This window comes from Pipra filicauda, unplaced genomic scaffold, assembly GCF_003945595.2.
Source record: "Pipra filicauda isolate LSUMZ 115617 unplaced genomic scaffold, ASM394559v2 scaffold14_size4853619_pilon, whole genome shotgun sequence".
Lineage (NCBI taxonomy): Eukaryota > Metazoa > Chordata > Aves > Passeriformes > Pipridae > Pipra > Pipra filicauda.
Window position 1 is genome coordinate 234,799 of NW_024103985.1, and position 16,867 is coordinate 251,665.

At 46.7% G+C, this 16,867-nt stretch overlaps 1 protein-coding gene across 1 annotated transcript; it reads right to left on the reverse strand.

The window, feature by feature from the left end:
* Window positions 1–10: 10 nt before the first annotated feature.
* Window positions 11–14,519, reverse strand: CCDC92 (coiled-coil domain containing 92). Its single transcript, XM_027737593.2, has 4 exons — window positions 14,419–14,519; window positions 3,761–3,907; window positions 3,425–3,466; window positions 11–2,704 (listed from the first exon to the last, which is right to left on the reverse strand). Exons 2-4 carry the CDS (start codon window positions 3,888–3,890, stop codon window positions 1,929–1,931), a joined length of 948 nt encoding a protein of 315 aa, XP_027593394.1. The 5' UTR covers window positions 3,891–3,907; window positions 14,419–14,519; the 3' UTR covers window positions 11–1,928.
* Window positions 14,520–16,867: the final 2,348 nt, after the last annotated feature.

Consider the following 16,867-nt stretch of genomic DNA (forward strand, 5'->3'; position numbering starts at 1 on the left):
AAGACTAAGGTTTGCCTGGATGGTTGTAAGAAATGTCTTTAATTGCCCAAAGCATCACTTCTGTGGCGCCTGGAAGCGGTGCCTCCCACCAGCCTCCAACAAGCAGGTCACTCATACAACAGATCACCATAAAAATATGGTGACAACAACGAAAGTAACCAAACCCGCTGCTGGTTAATGCAATACACGTAAAAACAGTAAACCTCAGAGGAACAAACTTGGTTTAGCCCACCCTTTTCCAAGGACACAGCTTTCCCCTATCCCTCCCCACCACTTGTGAAACAAATTCCTACCACCGAGCCAGCAAGGCGCAATGCTGAGGCGGGTTTGGGGCTTTGGGACAGCGAGTGACGGAGGGCACAGAGGGGTGGGGAGGTCACACCCTCCGACCGGGATCAGCCCTGCTGGGAGGGTCATGCTGCGAGGGATTCCAGCGGTACCACAGTGGGGAAACAGCTTGGCCATCCTGCCAGTGCCTCTCCAGGGACACCGACAGGGGCCCAAGGCTCCGGAGGGAGACACACAGCAACACAGCTGCAGAAAAAGCTTAGGAGGGGCAGACTACAGCTGGCAAGGGGTGGGGACAGGGCAGGCAGGGAGCCTTCGTCAGCTGTCACAGAGAATACGCGTTCCAAATTTTTAAAGGCACATCATAAGCTTAGCAGCATTTGGGAGCCAATGTTTCTTGCTGGTCCTACTCAGAGGCTGCAGACAAGAGTGAAGCAGAGGTGAGCTGGAGGTGCTGATCAGAATGTAAGAAAAATGGTCAAACTTGTGCTCCTTTCCCCAAATTACATATCCTCCCAGCTCCCAGTATGCCTTTCTTTCCTAGGAAAAAAAATAATAAAAAAGAATCAAGTAGTCTAACAGCTGTTGGGTTTACCTGCTGCTTACTAGAAAGGAGTAGGGGAATCTGGGCAAGTGCAAGGCAAGTCCATCCCAATCCACAAGGACAGAAGTCAAGGATGCCAGGTTCTCCTGTATGAATTGGTTACATCGCTTACAAGTAAATACTCACATTTTAGAGGGGCAGCTCAGGTTTCTAAGCTGGCAGCAGCCAGCACTGTCTGCTGATGCCCAGAACAAGACTAAGGTCTTTAGGAAACAAAAATAATCCCTTTACAAAAAAGTGCAGGTTAGAGCATAAAGAACCATTTCCATATTGGATAGCCAGTTACATTTCCTCCCTGGAAAAGGAGCTCTGAGCCATATGGAAGGTGCTACAAGTGCAGTGTACTGACTAGCATAAAATGTGTCATGAAGCCATTTGATTAAAAAAACCAACCCCAAAACCAAACTAACCCCCCCAAACAACCCAGTGTTCATACTCTTTCTATGAGGGTCGTTAACCCTTTAAATGGTGCTTCCCCCACCCATATTTTACTTAAAGCCACAAACCAAAGTATTTAGGATTAATCAAGTAGTGCTTGCTGGGACTCTGGGGATGTCCTTAGGTCATTACAGTGAACGTACATGTGCACAGCTTTCAGTGCTGCTGCGAGAGCGGCTGCCACGGAGCTCAGTGGTGGGTATGTCGTGCTCACGTACACGGTGACGACAACAGAACCTCTGACAGGTCACACGTTCACAGCCACACGTGGGGCTGAGGTCTGAGTGCAGGTTGTTCTCTACCATCGCTCACTAACGCAGCCCGTGCCTCTGTCCACATGTGCAGTTACACTAAAGGGAGCAGCGCTCGGAAGCAAGCGGTCAGGTCCCCCCGATTTGGCCACAGCATGGAGTGGTTATATACCTTGCCATATGAACACAGTCCTAGGAGGTTTCGTTAGAGGAGCAAAATGTATTAATGATGTACCTGGAAGGAGTTTGGCATGCATGGGGCATCAAAAGAAACTTCACCGCAGGTGCTATTCACCCTACAGGATCACAGTGCACAACCAGCACAGAACAGCGTTTCCGTGGTGTACTCAGACAGTTCTGTCTGTCCCCGAGTGCTTTCTGACCACTTTGCTTCCATGGACCTGATCCACTGCCAGCGTTTCCACCTCGGGCTGGGCCTGGGAGGGTGCGACGTGGTGGATGCGATGGGCCACCCCGATGTGCGCCTTGTGCGGCTTCTCCCGGGCCGGGCTGTGTGACTCCCCGGGTGCACGATCCGAAGCGATCGGTGGAATAACCAGCGGCCTCTCCTTGATCAGATGCACCTCTGCTGTCTCCCTGGCCAATAGGAACGGCGTGGGATCGGGCATGGCATCCACAGGCTCCCGCAGCACCAGCTTCCTGCTCTCTGACCCTATTCTGTAGGCCTCTTCGAACTCGGGGTTCAGCGGGGTCGACAGGCTCTTCTTCATCCTGCGCCGTGGAGTGTCGGGCAGTTTGTCTTTGGGAGGGGATGGTTTATAGCTGGACAACACGGGGCTGCCAGACGGGGTCCCCTCTGAAGTCCCGCTGGCGCTCATCAGCTTCTTCTTGGTCGCGTGCAGCTGAGAGGTCAGGAAAGCGATCGTGCTCGCTCTCTGCTCCAGTTCACTGGACAACATGTTGAGCTTATGGCTTTTCATTTTTAACTCTTCCAAATACTTCTTTTCTCTTTCTTTAATAGTGTTTTCCAGCACCATTATCATCGCATTCTTTTGTTCAAGTTCTTTCAATAATTCACTGTTTTCAGCCTCTTTGATTTTCAGTTGAGCTTCAAGATTTTTGCACTTACTTTTGAGTTCATCACTTCGTGAACTACCACTTTCTACAAGAACAGGAAAAGCAGAAGTGTTTCACATTAACAACAGCCACTATGTAAAACAGTGCAATAGGGTTCCTCTTGCCATCCCAAAGACTTAAAGGGAATCCAAAAGACTAAGTTCACCTAATACCCATCCCACACAATCCCTGATCTGAGAGGTTACTCTCAGGGAGTATTTTATTCCTGTGCTTCACCTGTTGTTAACATAATATATATAAAATAACTAGGATCTAGTGTGTATATATGTGTGCATATAATATATATATATGCGTGTGTATATATATATATATATACACACACACACACATATATACACACATATATATATAAAAATAAAAACTTTGTGGTGTGGTGTAATTACAACACCAGCTCAACTAAGTTTTAAAAATAGTTTCACTCTTCTGCCCCTAAAATTTGTGTCCTGTGTTCCCATATAGCACACAGGGAACTGACTGTCTACTGGAGTCAGCACTTCCACACTCTATTCCTGGCTCTTTTGCAGTTTTCCTGTGTGACCTTGGTAAAGAACTTGTGACGTTTACTTCATAAATAACAATAAGTCTGGAAAGTAGAAAACTACCCTTATTATGCCTTTAGAATTTATAAAGTCCAACATCCCAGTGCAAAGTACCTTACTTACTTATAACAGAAAAAATAAAGATGGTGAGAAAGATGAGGAAATTGAACATGAACATTACAAGAAAAATGCCATGTATTCCTTACCTGACCAGTCCGAACTCTTTACGGTCAGCTCATAGGTTAGATCTGAGGAGAAAAGTTGTTTATTTTTGTTAGAACATCACCACAAACCCCATACCTGGTCCCATACCCCATACACTGCCTGGTGAGCAGATTTACAATGACAGACTTAGTAAACACTGAACTATCTCTTCCCACCACCTCGAAGCAAGATCCACTGCCAAGTAACAAATGTGTAAAACAGCCAAACTATCAGCTTTGCTGCTGAGGTTTCACTGCTGAAGTAGTGAAACAGTTATTCCATTTCTGGGAAAGGACTGGAGCAGGAATGGGCAGGGGCACCCTCACCCCCCCGGGTACCTGTGCAGTGCTGCTGCAGCCGGCGCAGCTCCGCGTGCAGCCCCTTCAGGGTGTTGGAATGTTCTCGCTGCAGGAACAGCAGGTTCTTCTGGGCACTCTGCAGCTGGTTCTCCAGGGTTGAGGTGGCCATTGTGATCCACAGTCACCCTGCCAGGGAACACACATGGAACTGTCATGGCGAGTTACCTTGCCCATATGGAGATCCTCGCTCTGCCAGGATCAGCAGGAATGGCTGAGTTCTACTGGTAACGCACTGATGTGTCATCAGCAAATGCCACAAAAGGTTTTTCAGTTTCAGGACTATTTTGATTAGAAGTGCTCTAAGTTGATTGAAAGCCTAATTATACCCCAGGCCAGAGCAGCGCAGGGAACTCATTTGTTTGGAGTTAACACATTTAAGGGATTAACGTCAGACAGTCTAAGTCATTAATCCTGTTAAAAGTTAAAAGTGGAGTTCCAAGGAATGGGTTAGTATGTCCCTGCCTTACTAGGGGGTTTCCACTTACCTCCAGGGACACAGGGATTGGTAATGTCTCTGACAAGAGCACAGAAGAAAGCACTAAAATGCACCAGCACAGTCAGGCTGGTGGCACTGCCATGGATGTGGCTGCCACGAGGGAACCTGCACAAGGGAAGCTCTGGCTGCTGCTGCATTTCCTCAGCTGCATTGGAGCAGGATTGGTCCTGCACCAGCCACAACAGGGAACAACAAAACTGACAAGGACAATGTTTCATTCAAGGAGAAAACAAACAGATTTTTCTTGCTCATGTTAGGAGTACATTGAAACCTGTTACATCATTGGGCTCTCCTTGTGGAACAGCTTTATAAAACCAGGCCTTGGCTCCAGCAGTGCTCAAAGACAGAAATGGGTAACTGTATAATGCTGAGAGGCATCCCTGAGGATCCCTGTGCTTCCAGCGTTCCCACTGCTCCTGATGAGGCAACAATGGTTACAGTAGGAAAGGCTAAATTCCATTATAAGCACAGTCTTGAAAAACCATTCCAGTAATTAGGTTACAAAGGTAAGTGAAGAGTCAGGACTGCTGTTGCCTGGACAACCACCTGCAATGGCATTGCATCCACGTCCACATTTTGTGCACAAGATGGGCCTTACAGGCTTGCCTTGGCAGGGCAAATGTTTTCCACTGGGCTCTTTTTGGTATGTAGTTTTATGACAAAAATTTGTTTCTAGCAGTTTAAAACTGGCAGAGCATAAGCTCAGAAAAAGTAATGTGCTTTTGTTATTCATAATCATAACACAGTCCTGCATTTAATTCTATACTTTAATTCCCCAAAAGAACCCAACTCTGTGCTCCTGCACCTTGGGAATGCACTAAAGCCCCTGGGGTATGGTGTGGAACTCACACACACACACAGAGCATTCCTGATTTCACCCGTGACCTGAACTGACACGTCTTCTACTGACTTACCCCTACAGAAACAAATATTTGTTTGTAAAAAAATAAAGGTGCAAAAGATGCTTAAGAAATCCACTTCTGTGCAAGAGTCAAACAGCTCTTGGTTACCTTGTAACAGAGATCAAAGTTCAGTGCCCAGGAATGTGGGAAGTGGTGCCAACTGTGCTTTGTTGAGGGAATGGGTCCTTTCACAATCACCATTGTTAGCAAGCAAGCAAAAATTATGGACCAAAGACATTCTAAAAAGAGGTTTCTGGGGTGGCTAAACAAGAAATAAACCGAGTTGTGCATGCAGGATCTTTTTTATGGCTCTGAACTAGCTCACCCGAGCTGTGACTGGCATCTCTAGCCCGGGACACCCCATCGCTGCCACACCAGGCCCCTCATGCCCACAGTGTCAGGGAGCTGTGAAGGGGGGATGGATCTACAGTCACAGCAGTTACTGTGGGGCACCATTCATTCTAAGGATTGATGATATTTCAGCTGTGGTACATTTTCAAAGTGACACCATCTTGCTTGCAAAGCTGACTTCAGACAGACGGGAGCTTTACGGAATCATCCCAATTCTTAAATGCCCACTCTGACCCACTGGGTATGACAGCAGAATAAAGCCAGAGCTGGAGCTCTGACACAGAGGCTTAGAAGGGATTCTTAATCAAGAAAAAACTATATTCCAGGGAGGTCGGTTAGTGGGATTTACAGCTACTCCCAGTTCCTTAACAATTCTCAACCTGCTGATTCTTGGTATGTAATGTGAAGAGCCACAAATCACATCCAACAACTGCTCCCAGGGGGAGCTGAGATCTGACAGAAAACATGGTTTTGGCAGGGGTCAGGCTAAAGAAAAAATAAAAATCTCTTCAGGTGCATCTCCCATTGGGGTTTCCAAGAGGGAATCCTACAGAGCAGTCCTGGGACTGCACTAAGGTAATTTCATCTTGGGCTCTCTGAAACAAGAAGCTCAAAAAGCACAAGAGAAACAGCAAAATGCAGAAGTCATCAGTGCCCTTTATAGCCCAGAGGAGCAATCTTCACCTCCCACCATGGAAATCGTGGGACAGCTCCCAAAGCAGCCAGGCTCCACCTGGATCCCTCAGATAAATGTTGCCAGTGCTGGGAAGAACCTGGGACTGCACACACCACACAAAGTCGGGTCACTATGGTTTTCCTCCCTTTACCCTTGTCTCCAAAGCAACTTAAAAAAAAAAAAGCTTGCTATGTTGGTATAAGGGAGGAAAGTGCAATGCAGAGCTTGGCAAAGTCCCCTGGGAATGCACGTGGCATTTGGGATGGATGATAAAATATTTAAGGGGCACTGCAGCATTCAGTGGTGATGGGGACACACCTCTTTGGCAGCAGGACTGGCCCTAAACACCAATAGTGTCCAACCTGCCACAGCTCCACAGGCTTTACCCAGACAGTACACTGCATTCCACCCTTAAGACATCCCCAATATCTCATTTTTCAGGACCACCACACCACCAAATGTTTCCAAATATAGCTCTTAAAGACTGAGATTCAACTCCCCCAAATTCATAATTTCTCTTGAATATAGCCAAGAAGGAACAAATGGAATGAGTCAAACAAAATTCCCTTGGGAACATTAAATGCAACACTTAATCCTGACTACACCTACCTAAGCCCTCATCTTCCAGTAAAGCAGAGAAGGGAACTTAAATTATCATTCCTGTAAGCTCACCTTAAAAATGCTGTCTGTTTTACGATTGCACGTTCCCTTCAAAAGGGAACAAAAATAAATAAATTGTAAATGGAAAAGGAAAAATATTAAATAAGAGTTTTCAATGCAACTTCTTTACGTGCTCACCATAAACAGTTGCTAACTTTTGAAGAGCCACATCTTGCCTTGCAGAGGATGTGAAAGCTCCAGGCTTTTTCTTAAGTATTTGGAGAGAGTTCAAAATGTTTCAAGGCAATGAGCATCTGGCTGCATATCAGGTGCCTTTGCATAAAATCAGAGCATCTCCATACCCTGCTGCAAGATAGGAGGAGGGAGATGCTCATCTCTGACCTCACACACAGTCCAAGGGAAGCTACTGGAACGAAGCCCAAACAACGCAGTTATTTAACGTTTTCACTCCTGTTTGGTATCCACCAAACAGAACACAACCACCTCTTTTTACAGGGATGGGGTGACTATCACCTGAGCAGCTGCTCTAGCTCTCTACCAACACATATTCAAATCTCCTTGGAACGTGTATGGGAGGCAGGCATTTTCCTCTCAACTGCTATCTGGCCAGTGCCCCCTCCAAATGTGACAAAAGCTGCCAAAATGCCATTTGTTTGCAAAACAAAATAAAATTCCAAGAACTAAATAAGGACACAGGAGTCTTCTCAGAAGAATCTTCAAAGTTTTAGCCAGTCCCCATTTTAAAGATTGCCACTGAACTGACCAAGCATTTCTAAGAAACACAGCTCTAATGCTGAAATGCCCAGCTGAGAGTCACTCTGTTCTTTGCTTAAATCAGCTCTCCATCTCCAGACATATGCCCTTCCCAAAGTGTTTGCTCAGCTCCTTTCAAAGGACATAATAAAGGAGACCCTGCAATCTCCACACCCAACTCAAGGGCTTGGCTACCTTTCTGCTTAGACATTTGCTTTAACTCCCCCCCCAAACTGATTCTGTGACACCACTGCTGACATAATCCAGCAATAACGCAGGTTTAGTACCAGCCTGTTCACAGCTTCAGATTTCTGTTCAACTCTCATTCACCTGTGCATCAGATTAAACCACTTCAACTGGTCAAGCGTTGCTAAATCAAGCTTTTGAGACAATTGCTTGGCCTACACATCCACCTCTGGACATCCCTCCCCTTCTCCAGTGCCCCCTTACCAGTAACCAGCACCTCTTGCAGCAACACCTCTATCCCTTTATCTCCTTCCTCCTCTGCCTTCTGCATTAAAATGTAACAACGCTCTCACACCATTATTGACCCAATAACTTGTTCTCATGTTCTTTTTGTCTGTGTGTTTTAAGTCAACTAAAATTAGTAGTTCTTTCCTGGAGACAATGGAGGGGATGAAGGAACTGTGCCACTGTCCCCCAGAGGAAGGACATAATTTCGCTTTCTCAGCTCCTTTTCCATTTCTACTGCTTTTGATGCTCTTTTACTCAGTGGTTTCTCTGCCTGGCTTCCCCATCATTTTCTGATCAGAGATTCTGTAGATTCTTTGCAGTGAATCTCTGAACATCCCTGGAATTACAGGTTACTTTAGTAAGAGATGATTTTTTGTTACTCCTACAGCAGCTGGTGTGGCAGCGGGAAGAATAATGAAGTGGACGCCATCCTGGTAGGAATGATTTAATTGTGGATGCTCCAAATGAACCAGCTGGTACTTTGCTCAGAACTTGCCGACCACTCACAGGCCTGACTGTGCACCTGGAGTCAGGACTGACAGGAACAGCTCACATGGAGCTTTCTCTGTCCTTGAGACCACTCACCCCTGGAGCTGTCACAATGGAAGAGACTAAAAGTAATCAGATGCTAAAATTACTACTGTGACAGAGACTATTAGAGAACCAAACCAAATGTTCCTGCAGTGGCATTTCATACAGACACAATTACTGTGACCCATACCAGGGTATCCAGGGCTATGCCTGTACAGCCATCAGGAACAAATAGCCTGCTATGGCAGAAAGCTCTGAAAATGACCCAATTTGGGCCTAATTCACTTCAGGGAAACAAAGAAGGTGATACCTAAATTACACTGACTGCTTCAGAAGAACCCCTTTAACAATGATGAAGTCCATGTAATAATTTGTTTAAAGTGATCATAAAAGCCCTCATGAGCAAGGCTACACTGTCATGTAGAGGAACAGGTTTCTTCTCTTCTGCTCTCTAGCACATGCTCCTGATAAATGGCTCTTCTATTTTATTCACCCATTCATTCAGAGGATAAAATAGTTTATTTTCATATAACCTCCATCAAAGCCACAGGACACAGATTCCATCCCAATCACAATGAGGCAGTCACAAAACTGCAGACACATTTGATGATCCTGTGGGTCCCTTACAACTCAGAATATTCTGTGACTCTGTTACTCTTTCTAGTAAACCAATTTCTTTTGTCAGAAGGAGAATGACAAGAAAATTAATATTCAGTTCTCCCAGACTAACACAGTATCAAATGTTACACATAAAATTGAGCCCGATTCTATTTTCTTAATGACTTTGAAAAAAGTTCTTCAGCTTCAGTGAAAGCTGAATCAGGACTTAAGCTGGCAAGGTGGGCTGTGGGAGGTTTGGGTACAAGGATCTGCTAAGTATAACTCCAGAGTCATGCTTAGAAATCACACCATACTATGGAACAGCCAAGGGCTTTTTTCAGATATCAAAATACTCACTTATGAATGCTGTGTGGCCTCTTTTTATTTTATATGCTATGATCAGTAATGTGTAACTTGCACCAGAACTTGAAGAAAATGCATTCATGTAATTTAAAAATTTGTCCTTTCTGAAGCTTGCTGAAACACAAACCAGAAGAATTACTGAGCTGGTTTCAAGTAAGTGACTTGGTTGGGCATTTCCCCCTCCCCAACAGGACAATAACCCACCATCACACAGACGTGTGACTATTTTACTACCCAGCCCAGACGTGACTTTCTCTCACCCACCCCACTCACGTACACCGAGGTAGAATTTAGTGTTGCATCTCTGAAATGCTCCAAAACCACCTTCCTGGTCATTCAGTGAACCAGGTCAGGGAACTGGTGCGTCTGAAAACAAACAGGCTTTTCCGCTGCTTGTTTTCAGGTGATGGGTTCACTGTGCAGCACTGGAAATGCCTGAGGAAGGTGCAAAAAATAAAAATAAAAAATAAAATCTGAAAGCAGGTCAGGGGGGTGGGACAGGCAGAACTGCTTCCTGCTGCAGCACCAGCTCCAGGCACTCAGCTGAGCTCCTACTGCATGGAATTCCTAAACGCAGAAATGGTGATTTTCAGAGTTTACCTGGAATATTTGTGAAACACAGCAGAAGGCACTGAAGCCTCACAGCAAGCTAAATCAATCTGTCCTGAGAGCTCATTTACAGAGAGCAGTTATTTTAACAGCAACTCTACAGAACTGCACAACTGTTTCCAGGCAAGTGTAACAGGCCGAGGAGACACTTTCCTCTAATGCATTTTGTGATGCTGTTTCATAAGCCATCGATTTTTATTATTTTAGAACAGCAACTATGATCGAACATACAAAAATTGGTCTCTACTTTGCTAAAGGTTTTGAGAGCTGCTGATGAAGGAAATCTGGTAGTGGTGATGACCTATAGCCAAGTCCTTTCTTAAGCAAGATTTTGTTTGTGTATTAAACAGGATGCCAAGACAAAGGATTCCAAACAGAGGTGCTTTATACCCTCCCTTACATAACCCAGGTATCTTAGACTGAGACAATAAAGCTACGCAGCTTAAATCAAGCTTTCCTGAAGATGGAAAGCAAACAGGCACACTTCTACTACTGACATCATTCCCACGGTTTTTCCCCACACATAGACTCTTCCCGAGTTCGGCACCTCTGCTCCACAGAAATGCGATCTGCTGTGCCTTTTGTGCCCTCCCTCCAGGCACCGGCTCGGATTACAGGGAGCTACTGTTCCCTGGCATATTTTCAGCCTTTATGGAGGCAGCCACCATTCTGTTCGGGGAAAAGCCATGACATTTAACAGTTTTCAGTCCACCGTTGTTTTTAAATAACACTGATCTTAAATCCCAGCTCTCAATCAAACAGTTTAAACCAACAAGCAGCAATGTATTTTTCATATTTTAAACACAAACCAAAGGTTTTCTTAGAGTGAAGTGAGAACAAACATGTTCCTCAATAGAAGGAAAGAAACAGCAATACAAAGAAATGGATTTTTTAAATGATTATTTAAAAACGCCCCAACAAACAGCTTGCAGAAGTTCCCATACACTCTGAGGACATTGTTTTCAGCAATATTTTGTCATGCCTCTAAATTCTACCAGTAAACAAATTTACTGCTCCCATTTGTAGTATCGTGCTCTTTAGCATCACCAGGAGAAATGACCTGGTATATAACTGTAAACATTATTAGATTAAATTATTTGCTGATCACATGGAGACAGACTAACACCCTTTATCACACTGTTGGACATCCTGGTTTAGAGGAAGACATTTTTTACATAACTTAAAAATGAGCACAGAGATGGATCAGGCCCAGACTCATTGAAGATCCTACAGCCAGACAGGAAAAAGATGCCAGGTGTCCTCAAGCAGGTGAAGGAATTGGAGGTGAGGGACAGCACAGAGTAATCAGAGACTAACATTCCAACTTGGCTCTACTCGATGCACTATTTGCCATCTTCATATGCTTTTCAGATATACATTAGATTAGTGCACAAGAAGGGAGGGGAGGGTTTGTTTCAGCAGAGGAAAGCAGAGCCCTGGGGATATCGTTTGTGCCTGAACAAAGGGCACCCTCCCACCTCAGCCCCATCCGGGTCCTGGACACCTCGGACCGTGTTCCCAGGGACCCACAGGCTCTGCCAGACCCTCCTGGGAGTCCTGGCTGTGGTTACACAAGGTTGGCTCATTGCAGCACGTCCCTGTCAGGAACAGCAGCCTGGCAGCCCCACCAGGAGTTGTGTCTGTGCTGTTCAACCCCTCACAGCCACTCCAGGTTTCACCCTGTGCTGCCGCAACATGAACCAGGCTGCAGGAGAACAAAGCACCTCTCTTTCTTCAACACCACAATCCCTAGATTTTCCTTCCTTCAGCAGTGGTTTTACTTTCTAAACCAGTAGTAAGAAAAAAAAACTATGTCCTATACTGAACCATTTCCCCTAAAGCATCAAGTTATTTGACTGCTGGATTTTTGGTAAACTGCAGCTCAACAAACGCCACCACTTTTAGTTACTAACAGGCAGACGTACATCGATATATACACAACGTGTCACTTGTCAGCAAAATAATTCTTAAGCACCATAAATTTTCAAAAAGATGATGTCTATTCTCTATACAAAATAAACGGCAACTGCTACCTTTTTAAACTTTACTATGAAAAATGAGGTTAAACATGAACTCGAGCAAAAAGATGTTACATAATAGTATTCTGTGTTTACCCAACACATTGTGAATTCTGAGGATATAAAACCAATCCTTCACAGCTACTTTAAACCACTAAACAGAAAGGAGACACCTAAAAATCAAAGTCTAACACAGTAGCAAAAGTAAACTTGCAAACTAGTTTATTACAATGCATTCCTTCTATTATTCTGTTTATAATGTTCAATAAATATTTTACTTTACACTAGGATCCACATTCTGGAATAACAGCACTGAGGAGTTTGTCTCCTGCCTACTGCAGTTGACTAATGTGGTAGAACTGGATGAACAAATATATTGCCCTTAACACCTACAGCCTCTTGAATTAGGGCACACTAAGGGACCGGGTGATTTTTGTAACTCAAGTTACAAAATGCACTTTAAAAAAATCATTTAAAAGTCCTGAAAATACGCGGCTACATCTGAAATCTGATGTGAAGGAAACAACCATCAGGAGTGAAATGATTGCTGTTCCAGAGTTTCCAACAACTACTGGACTGAAAACTACACAGAGCATCTAGATTGGTCATGAGACCTGGGTCTTCTCTACGGGCATGAGGGACGAAACTTTACAAATATATTAAGGAGAAGTATGACAACAGGATGAAAACAAGTGTTCATGCATCAGTTCAGCCAATATTCTTTTTCTTCTACTTAAGCAGCCAATACTTTCCTCTATTATGACCTTCTGATCTTTGTTGTTTCACTAACAAGAACTGCTGGAATCCCAGTACAACCAAAAGCTTGAAAAATTAACAACATTACAAGTCAGCCATTATCTCTTTATAAAGCACTTGCTTTAAATTGTCAAACCAAAAAGTGATGTGCAGTTTAAGAGCATAATTGTTTGTCTCCCAGAGGTTCAGTCATAATAAAGCACTACAGAATTACATTCGCCAATGAGCAAGTTATACGGGAAAAGGCACTGTATTTACAGCCACATCCATTCCTCTTTTTATTTTTTAATTAAGGAGTATTATTTATATTGCAAAAGCACCAATAAAGCTTTTTAAGCTTAAGCATCTTACCATCTAAGCAAAGCCAACAAGTACCCTGGATGCTTCCTATGCACCTGCAATGCAGATCAAAATGGACAATTCCACCCTCGGCGCTGCCTCAGCCCGTGTTCATATTTACCGTCACTGTCTCGGCTTTACCCAATTTAACAAGGCAAACTCAGGAGCATTCCCTGCTGCCCAGGGCGGGAAGGGCCCCTCCTTCCTCCCCGCTGTCCCACCCTATGTCCTGCGTAGGGAAACTGCGTCTGGAAGCATCTCCGTGTCTGAGGACGCCCTGCACTTCTCCGCTGCCATATCCACACGCGACAGGCGTTCTCCTCGGAAGGAAAAACCTCCTCCTCTCAAACCAAGGTTATTCCCTACCCACTCCAAAACGTACACGACCCACCCGTCCAGCCCTCTGCAGGCCCCGTGCTACTAATGGAGGCGACACTGTTGTCACTTTTTGAAGTGAAAAGGTGCGACGCAAAAGGAGCCCGCGAAGGGTGCGGAGGATGCGGTGTCACACCCGCCCCGGTGGGCGCGGGCGGGGGCAGCGGCCCCTCCAAACCTGAGCTGAGCTGGGCGGCCGACGGGCGCAGAGAGAAATACAGACACGTCCTTGCCCCCGAGCCGGGACAAACGGACAGACGGGGGGTGCAGCGAGGGGCAGGGCAGCCCCCGCATCCTCTGTGCTCCACTGCCGGCACAGAGCCCCCGATGCTCTCAGGAGGCGCTTTGGTCCAGCGCCAGCACCAGGCGCACCGGCCCGGGGCCGCACCCGCCGCGCTGTTCGCTGTCCCGCAACGGCCCCGGAGCCCGGGGGGTCTGACCGGCCCGGGGGGCTCTCGGACCGCGGCCCCGGAGGATGGGTGGCGGCCGAGGGGGGATCCGATCGCTCCCCGCCGCCGGCACATGCCCCCCGCCCCGGGGCGCGGCTCCTCCGGCCGGCGCAGGACCCGGGCCCGCGACATCCCCCGCCCGCCGCCCCCCGGGAGGGTCCCTCGGTGGTGCATGTGAGGGCGGAAAGGTTTCAGCCCCCTCCCGGCGCGGCGATGCCGCTCCCCCGCCCCACGCCCAGCCCCGGGGGTCGCGATGGCGCCACCGCCCCCTCAGCCGGCCCGGGGCGGAGGGCACAGCGCGCCGCAGCCCCTCGGCCGCCTCACCTGCTCAGCCCGAGCCCGGTCCGCCTCTGCCCCCGCCCGAAGCACCGCGGGCGCCCCGCGGGGCCGGCACTGACCGGCGGCACCGGCACCGGGGGCGGCGGCGCAGGCGCAGGTGCGGCTGCGGCACCGGGCCCGTCGCTGTGGCAACGGGGGGGGCAGCGCGGCCCCGCCCGCCCGCGCGGGAGCGCGCACGGGGCGGGGCGCGCCGAGAGCGCGCACGGGAGCGCTGCGGGAGCCGTGCGGGGAGCGGGGCGGGAGCGCGCACGGGAGAATCAAAAGTTAAACTTGTAGGTTGAGATGAGAACAGTTTAATAATTGAAAACAAAGTAAAATGCAATAATAATGGTAAATAATAATAATTATGATAATAAAAAGGGAAAAGAACAAATAAAAAACCAATACAGCTGCTCACCACTTGCTGACTGAAGCCAGGCCCCCCACCCTTCCCGAAGCCAGGTCGGCCCCTTCCAGGTAACTCCCCCAGTTTATATATTTGGCATGACATTCCATGGTGTGGAAGAATATCCCTTTGGCCAGGTCGGGTCACCTGTCCCGGCTATGCTCCCTCCCAGTTTGTTTCTCCTCACTGGCAGATCATGAGACACAAATAAGAAAAAAGGAATTCTTGACTTAGGATAAACACAACTTAGCAAGAACCAAACCATCAATGTGTTATCAACACCATTCTCATTCTGAATCCAAAACAGCACCAAGCAAGCTATCGAGAAGAAATGAACTCTGTCCCAGCTGAAACCAGGACAGAGGGACATCAGGTGTGTCTGTGTGTTGGGGGCAGACGTGTGTGAGGAATGGGAAGTGGTGTGTGTGCACACACGTGTGTATCCATGTGAAGGACAAGGGAGTGGAAACACTTTTGTGAACAGAGGTTGTGTATGTTCCAAAGGACCATGGCAAGGTGAGTGTGTGGATGTGTGGGAAAAAGTGTGCCCAGAGCTGGGGAAATTCTTGTGCTATTGTCAATTATCCACATGTGTCTCTGTGCCCAAGTAGTTTGTGCCCACGTGTGTGAATTCCCCCCAAACCCAATGAAACAAGAGCAGCTGCATCAGGGCCTCAGCAGAGCTGTTGGGGTGGAATTCCTGCAGCCTGTCCAGCTCTGCACGTAAACCTTGGCTCTACACTCATTGTGCATGAATATATGAATATATGTGACCTTGAACTGCCCACCAGCAGGGTAGGCCCTGGATGTGCAGCCATATATGGTTGGATGTTCTCCATATTTTCTCTATAAATCCATATGGAAGAAGATGATGGCATGTGCCACAGTCACTGGCCTGTGATTCTACCTCTGAAAGATGCACACCAGCTCAGGTGAACAGTGTGTGCACTGTCAGACACGCACAGACACTCCCACACAGCTAACGAGCACAAAAAGGTTTGGCAGTTGGGGATCTGCCCATGAGCAGGACATGGCCCCTGTGAATTGCACATAGGAACAGCCAAATAAGATTTATCACACATCCAGATATGTGCACACAGTGTCTTTTCTGTATCTGTAATGGAATTAAGATACTTTACAAAAGACTTTAAAATGAAGAAACAGAAACTTGAATTTTTTGAAGCAGCCAACAGAAAAGGGCAATTAAAGTTTCCACAAGTTAGAGATAATAATTTGCTCAGTCAACAGAAGTACTATACACAGCACAGAGAGCTATTTCACACCTTCACCAAAATCAAATTCAGTGTCAAGCTGCAAGCTGGTGGCTCTATGTACCCTCAAGGTGATTCTGTGATGTGTGAGGACAGGGAAGATGGATCTACATCCACTTAGCTACTCCTAAAGCCTGGGATAAGGAAGTGCAACATAGCCTGGAGGGAAATATTTTTAGGAGAGCTCATTAGTTCTTAGTCAAAGCTAAACCCAAAGACAACTAGTTTTAAATGGGCATTTAGAAGTGGAAAGCCTGGTGCAGAGGGAGATTTAGCTCTGCCAGCAGTGATGGAGGAAGGCCCTGCAGTGGGGAGGAGGAGGCTGCCGTGTCCCACCAGCGTGGGGTGGGTGTAAGCAATGCCCCCAAGCAGCTGCACAAAGCCAGGCTGAGCTCACATGCAATGTCTGGCAGACATAGACCCAGAGAACAAACCCTCTCCTGTTCATGGCTTTTCTTTCATTTTATCTCATATGCATCCATCTTTTTATATAAAATGTGCACTCTTAATTTAGGATCCCGTTAGGTGACGAACTAGTCTGAGAAGATGATTCAGTCAGAACCTGTGCCAAAAGAGAAATGCATTTGCCATCTGAATCATCTTGGCAGGAAAGACGGATGTTAATTCAATATGGATCCCTAATAACTGAACACAGATGAAGGAAAACCCCCAGCTGTGTTGTTGCAAAGGAAGTGCTTTTACAGGCCTTAAGACGTGACATCCATAGAACAGAAATACATACCTGTATTCCGTGTAAGGAAAACCTGTCGGAAGCCAA

Bases quoted from the DNA above. Each gene is read 5' to 3' on its own strand.
- CCDC92 (XM_027737593.2), bottom strand. From the start codon at position 3,890: ATGGCCACCTCAACCCTGGAGAACCAGCTGCAGAGTGCCCAGAAGAAC. The intron at 3,467-3,760 runs GTACCCGGGGGG...TTTTCTCCTCAG, and splicing joins GCTGCAGCAGCACTGCACAG to ATCTAACCTATGAGCTGACC. The intron at 2,705-3,424 runs GTAAGGAATACA...CTGTTCTTGTAG, and splicing joins AAAGAGTTCGGACTGGTCAG to AAAGTGGTAGTTCACGAAGT.